Consider the following 7736-nt stretch of genomic DNA (forward strand, 5'->3'; position numbering starts at 1 on the left):
TGCAATATACGCCATTCAAATACAAACGTTTGTCAGTCTTTCAAGTAATTTTAGTGGTGGTTGATTCTTGTTTTGCAGAATTTCTAAAGCAGGCTTTCAATTGGCAGTTCTTCCCTTACGCTGACACTTGATTTTTTAAATTTTTTTTTTTGTTCACTGTTGCGAGTATATGGGAAAAAATAGTCAAAATAATGATCAAACACAAAGCTGCTTGCTTGTTTGGGTACCGTGGGCACACCATGGACCGTTTTTTACCATGTCAGTGCTTATTGCTGATTGTTTCAGTTGGTAAAGAAGCTGACCTTCCATAAGGCTTTCCTTGTAAGTCAGCTTCAAAATGAAATTGCTGTAGTTTCTCCCAGAGGTAGATCCGACTGGGGTTTAAAACTGTTTTTAATCGTATTCAGCTTAAACCCCATGCATTTCTGAATCTGGTTTTGAACACTGACATCCTTCTGGAGTAAACAGAAGCTGCTTGTTCTGCCTGTGGTCAGCAGTTGTTTTAGACTTACAGAAGGCTTGCTGAAAAATTGTTGGGTCTGCCATAGGTAAGTGGCGTGCTGATTCACCAGTATTGCTTCTGGTCACTGAATCCGTAATGTGTAGGCAATGCTCAGTATACTAAGAAAATGTATACTAACCATAGTAAAAGTTTACGATGCTTTGATCTGATGAGACAACAAACTCCTTTTTCAGCAAAATGGCTGTAATATGAAGATGGATTTTTTAAATTTTATTATAGAAGTGTGCACACTGGTGTGTGTTTCCCTATACAAACTTACAAATAACTGATAAATCACTCAAAGTTTTTTTTTCTGTATCTTGTACAACTGATACCATGCACAATGGCATGAAGTTAGAATTCTTTAAAAAGTTGAAAAGTACAGTAAAAATATGAACTCTGAAAACGTTTAACATTTTTTATGGTTTGAGTTGTCTCTGCAAGTTCATCATGTGGAATATCTACTTTTATATCAGTGCTTTTGTTTCTCAAACTCCGTTAAATCCCAGATCTTCTTTGAAACAAGAAGAAAAGAGGCTCAGAGTAGAAGTGCTGTGTGAGAAAAGGAGAGAAGACCTCCGAAGGAAAGAAGATCAATGTTGTAAAGAGATGGAGGAGAAACAGAAACTTGAGTTACAGTCTAGGAATTTAGAAATGGAGTTAAGAACACTGAGAAGGCTCTTGAAACAGGTCTATTAAATAATGAATTAAACTCTTTGTCTTATTTTCTGCTTCTTTTCAATTGTATTCCAGTATGCCTAGAGAAGGAGGCGCTTTGTTCACGGAAGAGGCGTTGGATAACAGTTGTCAAATTTTGAGAACAGTAGAGTACAGTTGGTTCACAATTGGGTGGTTGTTTTTTTTTTTTTTGCTTTGCAGTTTATTATTCCCTTTTTCCTTTTTCAAAATTTAGGTTTCATTTGTATTTCAGGCAAAGCCTGACCTTTTTTTGAATTACTACAAAACATCCTGTATTTCGCCTTCTTAAATTTTCATAAGAAAATTTAAATTTATTTATTTATAGGTGGATTATCATAACGGTGGGGAATCAAAAATGTTTTCAAGTATGCAAGGGAGAATGGGAAGATGTATTGCTAGCTCTGTTTTTTCTTAAGATGCAAGCAGTTTTATTGTATTACTGCAGGTTGAAGAGGAACGTGATGAAACACAGAGACAGCTCTCTCAGGAAAAGAGGGCCAGAGCCCTTCAAGAAGGAATTTTGAACAACCACCTTGGGAGACAAAAGGAACTAGAAGAAGAGACAAGAAGATCTATCGGAAAAAAATCAGAGGTAAGCAGATTTTTTTTCTAATAAATTACATTTCACCATGTTTGTTTTAAAGTCATAATAAATCTTACATAACTTTTTCTGTTTCTTGATGTTTATTTACTGTTTACCAGTGTAACTTATCTGGGTAAATACCTTTCTTGTTTTCTCTTATGTCTAAAAGTTCTGGAAAGCAGCATCACTCCTGTATGTACCTGAATTACTTGTGCAAGTCGGAAGCGAATAGAAGACACTATTTACACCGTTTCTTAACCTATCTGTTATTTTCCATTTCATAGACATTTTGTCATCGCTTTTTAGGCTTTCTAGCAGTGAAACACCTAGCTACCTATGGCAAGGTTGACCAGGAAGAAAGTTGTTTGACAGTGTTTGTGTTTCCATTGCTTTTATTTTTTAATTAGTTATTCCCTTATTGAACTTACTTCAAGTATGCCTTTCTTTGCCACCTCCACATAACTAAAATTTTATGATCAACTCTCAGCAATGAATTCAACTCTCTGTAAGAGTTAGAGTAACTGGAGGAGAAAAAGCAATCATAAACACTGTATTAAAAAAGATCTTGAAAAGAGTTTACTGAATTTCCTAAAGAATGTGCAGTGCCTTGAAGCCTTTTTGTTCTTGGCTGTGCTGCCCAATAAATGTAGGGTGAATGTGTTTAAGTGGGAAAAAGTTATACATACAATAAAGAGGAAATATACAGGACTATTGCATTCCGGGGGTGATTGAGTCTTATAGCTAACTTTCAGTAATACAAAAGGATAAGTGTTCAGAAGACATTTGAGAAGGAAAATACCCTTTCTGGCCTTGTTTTTACTAGATCTGTAGCACAACTAATTCAACCTTAAAGGCAGTATTATAAAGGCATGCACATACAAGAAAGCGCTGTCATTTTAAAAGCTTTGGTTGCTGGTTTAAGGGGGGAAAAAACCGTAACTGTATATTTGGGATGTTCATTTAGGTTTTAAGGCTATGTTGCACTTCCGTTGGGTACGTACGTTGTACATGTGCATGGGTTCACAGAGTAGCTTATTGCCTGAAACTTCATCTTCGAAGTCATGCTTCGGTACTAGAAATGTTAAAATGCAGTTTACTGCTGCAGGTTTTTTGTAGATTCATTTCCCAATTGGCTCTTTATTCATTTTCCCTGTCATTCAGGAATCCAGCACTGATAGAGAACAGGATCTGTTGTACAAGAATCAGTTACTACAAGATGAGATTGCTATGCTAAGGCTAGAACTCACTCAAGTAAGACTTAGGCACCAGGAGGAACAAGGAAAATATTTCAAGGAAAATGAGACCTTGAAAGAAAAAAATGAAGCTCTCAAAAAGGAACTTAAACTGCACAAGGAAGCATTAAGACAAATGTTTTTTCAGTTCAACGCGGAGCTGGACTTAGTAAAGAGAGAATCTGCAGTGCTGACTTCCAAACTTGAGCAGACAAACAAAAGCAAAGACAGACTAGAGACAGAAATTGAATCATTGCGTTCCTCCCTGAACGCTGCAGTTCAAGAACTTGAACTTCATTTGTCATCAGAAAGCAATGCTGAACGAAGATTTCCCAGAGAACGTGATGAATGCCTTTACTTGCAAGTCGAGCTCCATCGTGACCTCTCTGACGTGCAAGAAACCAACAAGAGCTTGTCTCTGCAGCTGTGTAAAGCTAAAAGCAAAGCTAATAGGCTAGAAAATGAGCTTCACCAGTTGAAGCAAATGCTCAGAGAAAAAGCTTTGCTTTTAGAAATGACAAAAAAGAATTAAGTCAAGGCCAGTGTCGGGCAAAGGAATGTGATCATGCTCAACAACTTGAGAAAGATCCAGTAAGCAAACTTGTAATAAAACAGGAGTCCCTGCAGGAGCGATTGGCCCAGCTCCAGAGTGAAAACCTTCTTACTCCATCAGCAATGGGAAGAGATGCAGAACAAGAGGATCATGAAAGAAAAAATAGCGGATTATGGGCAGGAGCGTTTTAATGACATTTTCAACAAACTTAGAGCTGATACAGAAAAGCAAGTTTATCTAATAGAAGAGCGAAACAAGGATTTAAATGCCAAGCGTACTGATTTAAGGGAACAAGTCTTTAAATACGAGACTGACGTAGTAGAAAGACAGGTAAAGTATATGCGTAGAAAGACAATTTAAAGTTTGTCCGTTCTTGAAATTAGTTTGTTCCTCCAATGTATCCGGTGTAAGTTACATGCATGGGACCAAAGAATACTCATTTGTTCTGGTTTGTTATGTTTCCCTCGGAATTGCGGAAAGTTTTGGCAACGGGGATATTAGTCCTCAGATCTAAGCAGAGAACAGAAAAAAGGTATCCAAGTCTAAGCTTTGATCAAGAAAGGTGATTCTTCTCTAGAACTTTTTTCCATCTATTTTCCTTAGTCCATGTTATGCCCTATAGAATAGTCTAAAGTATTTGATGGTTTTGATGTAAGTATTGCACTGATGACATGAATGAGAGTGGTATAAAAGGAGGAACCATCCAATACACGAGAGCTGAGAAATGAAGATACAGAGAAGTGAAGTGGTTGGGGATAGATTTATATGAAGCTTCTATAGAGGGGAAAAAAGAGGTTCTCTGTAAGCTGCTATCAAGATTGAAGAGTATTAGTAATGTCCAGCTGTTGATTTCTGTATGTGTTTTGAGGGTTCTGAGGGGCCTGCCTGTTCCTCAAAGTTCATGTCAGACGGTGACCTTAAGCTTTCTCTTCTATGATGTGTAGCCACACTCCAGCAGTACTGTCAATCATTGTAAACTGTGACTTGCTTTGTATTCTTACTACCAAAATAATGGGTTCCTTTTGAAGATCATGTGAGAGAGTGTGTGTGTGTTATATGTATATAGCTATATATATATAATGAGCTATCCAGATTTTTGTAAACCTAATCTATCAGTATTTCTAAAACGAGCTGAGTAAGAAGACTACAAGAGGATGTGATTCAACATACCCTTAAAGTGTATCTCAAAGGAGCTTTCAGATATTTGTATTCATTTAATTGTATTTGTATAGTGAAGAAACAGAAGAAAGAACAATCTAACACAAAGTCCTGCCTTCAGTCACCGGAGTAATATTTGCAGTCAAACTGTGGCTCTTAGATCACAACAGATTTCTTTGGGTTTTGTTAGAAAAAAATACCCGATTGCAGTGTGTTCCTGTGTATTGTTCAAGGAAGAACAATACCTGAGCCTTTTTTATGTGTTAGGAAACAGGAATCCTCATGAACAGCTGCTGATAGTCAAAGGTGCTCAGCTGAGAAAGATGACGAGAGGTCATCATCTGTGCAGATGCCTGCTGGTGGCAGGCAAAATTTCATACTTTTGGGTTCAATCTAGACAGGTCTAACCGTATAACAAAATAAGTTAAAGGCGTATTTCATGTTCTTAGAACTTTCTTCATGCTAATTTAACTGTTTCGTTAGGGCATGTTTGGACAACTGCAGCAGGAGCTTGCTGCTGCACTTAAAAAGCAATCTATGCCAGAAGCTTCACTTGAAGTTACTACGCGCTACCACAGTGACCTGGAGAGAGACAAGCTGCGCTTGCAAAAGGAGTTGGAAAAAAAGGTGAAAACTAAGGTAGTTAATGTCTGTAACTATATGAATAAATCTGAGCGTAGCTGTTGAAAGCAGGAGCGAATGTTGTCCTTTTGCACCACCTTTTGCAGTGTTCTTACGAAAACTGAAGTATAGAGGGAACCAGAGGAGCTTTGCAGGAAAGCTGTAGGGTGATTCTGTGTGTGTGTGCATGTCATCTTATCCCCCAAAGTTGTAACCTCATCCTGTCGCTTCTAGAGTATTCCTTCTTCCCACCAGCTCCAGCTGCTGTTCTTGGTTATGGTTCCTAAGGTGTGTTTTACACTCCACACCAACCTTGGCCATAGGTCTTGGATGGGTGGAGGAGAGCTTAGGCCTGTTTCTGTGTAAGTTACTGCATTCTCCTGCGCTCTTGTCTTTTCCGGCCACCTTACTTTTTCTTCTGCCACTGTTGCTTTCACAGACGCAGAAGCAGAACATGCTGGCTCTGACATCCAAGGACTTGCACAGCACGTGGGAGGAGCACTTGAAGTCAAGATCCCACCTTGAAGAGCGCGTTGCTCAGCTGGACGAGGAGAAGGCTGAACTGTTGCAACAGGTGAGCCCAGAAAATTCTCCGGGCACCGAGCCAATACCCAGGAGAACCACATGCACCTTCTGGTCAGGTTCTTACATATCATTGTTTTCTGTTATCCCTGCCATTCAGGCTGCGAGTACCTTATCGTTTGGGGGTCATGGAGGAAGCAAATAAAAGCTAGATGGGTATCCTTGTGTAAGTTCTGGAGTGGCTCTGTTGGGAAGAGTTCCCAGTGTGGTTTGCTATCAGTTGAGCACATCGAGCAAGGCCACAGTTCCCAGTTCTTCCTTGGATTTTGTGTGGTCATCTTCTGACCCCTTGGTTTCTGGGCAGGTTTAAAATGCTTGATGTTTCCAGTGCGTGTGTGGAGGAGCTGCTGTATGTTTTCAGCGTAGCGGGAGCTTAAAAGCCTTGCCGAAAAACATACTGAAGGAATGCTGGGTAAATGAACGAGTGCTTGGGAAACAAGCAGCGCCTGCCAGTTGCCAAGGGACAGCCTTCCCCTTTTCTCCTTTTCTGTAGAGGGAAAATGGAAGTACAAAGTCAAAACAGCTGCCAGCTCTCCTCTGGTGTGGCTGAGAAAACACCAAGAGGAGGAAAACCAGCATGTGGCTAAGTAAATGCCCACACAGAAGAGGTGGAGGTAATGGCCGAGGGGAATAAAATGTTGAAGAACTCCAAAAGATCAGATTCCTCCACAAGCCCCCCCTGCCTGCTGGTTGCTGGAAGATCCCATGAAAGCTTTGGATGGATCCATGTTCTCCCATGAAGTGCATACCTACGTAATCCCTACTATGAGCAGAGGCACTGCCAAAAGTGTTCTCCAGCATCTTTTCCACCTGTTATGTCTAGAAGAGGATGGCCTTTGCTTCAGCGAGGGCATCTGTTTCTGTAGTTACGTATTAGTCTGTTTGATGTGAAACCTGAAGGGATGGAATATCCTCAGGAATTCCGTCCCGTGGCATTCTGTGGAACATGGCTAACGGATAGAGACGTCCGGCAGCTTCTCTGTGGAGAGCGCTAGATGCACAGACTGTACGTAGGTATTTTTCCTGTGCTCTGTGTGTGTGATAAATCTTTCTTTTCTCTTTTGAAAGTGCGAGAGTGAAAGAAAGGAAGTGAAGAAGCTGGTAGAGTTGAAACGCCCAGCTGAACTATGTCTGGCCCAAGAAATGAAAAGAAACCTCGATCTGCAGAAAGACTGTAAGAGGGACGGCTTTTTAGCGTGGTGAAGAGGTATCCCTGCGTAGAAGTCATGTTTTATTAAACTTTAGTGTAAAAATAGGTGTACCTAACTGTGAGCAGATGCCGGCCTCGTGTTAGTTCTTGCAAGGTACTTCTGTACACCAGCCCCTAGTTTTCACTAGCTGCCAAAACAACTGCAGGTGCAGGTTGCCCTGCAGTTCTCCTGGGAAAAAGGGAGTCTTTCATTCCTCTTTTCAGGTGAAATCTGGACTCTCCAAGTGTATGTGGCACAGGAATACTGGTTTTTCCTGGTAATTCCTAGTGTGTCAAGCACGTTAAAGATGAAGCAAGCTGTGTCTGTGCTGTTTACATGAGAGTATGTGAAAAAGTCCAGTTTTGTTCCTTTGCTTCATTGTTTTCATGACTAGTTTGCTGTGCAGGTTGAAGAGGCTGCTGAGCAGAGCTACGAAGGAACTAAGGGTGTATGAGGAGAGAGGGGGACTGTCCCAGCTTAATTTGCAGGGAGAAGTGAAGAACAGGTATTCTGAAGTGGTCAATGAAATTGGCAGATTAAGAACAAAGGTGAGCTTTGCTTTGTTTGGGTTATTGTGGTGTTTTTTCTTGTGAAACCTTTGTTCTTTCTTTATACT

At 40.2% G+C, this 7736-nt stretch overlaps 1 protein-coding gene across 1 annotated transcript; it reads left to right on the forward strand.

Moving 5' to 3' along the window:
* The first annotated feature begins 5216 nt into the window (after positions 1-5216).
* Positions 5217-7475, forward strand: LOC130143522 (ankyrin repeat domain-containing protein 26-like). The gene is made up of 3 exons (XM_056326217.1): positions 5217-5366; positions 5788-5922; positions 6999-7475. Exons 1-3 carry the CDS (start codon positions 5265-5267, stop codon positions 7131-7133), a joined length of 372 nt encoding a protein of 123 aa, XP_056182192.1. The 5' UTR covers positions 5217-5264; the 3' UTR covers positions 7134-7475.
* Positions 7476-7736: the final 261 nt, after the last annotated feature.

Source organism: Falco biarmicus, unplaced genomic scaffold (genome assembly GCF_023638135.1).
Source record: "Falco biarmicus isolate bFalBia1 unplaced genomic scaffold, bFalBia1.pri scaffold_36, whole genome shotgun sequence".
Lineage (NCBI taxonomy): Eukaryota > Metazoa > Chordata > Aves > Falconiformes > Falconidae > Falco > Falco biarmicus.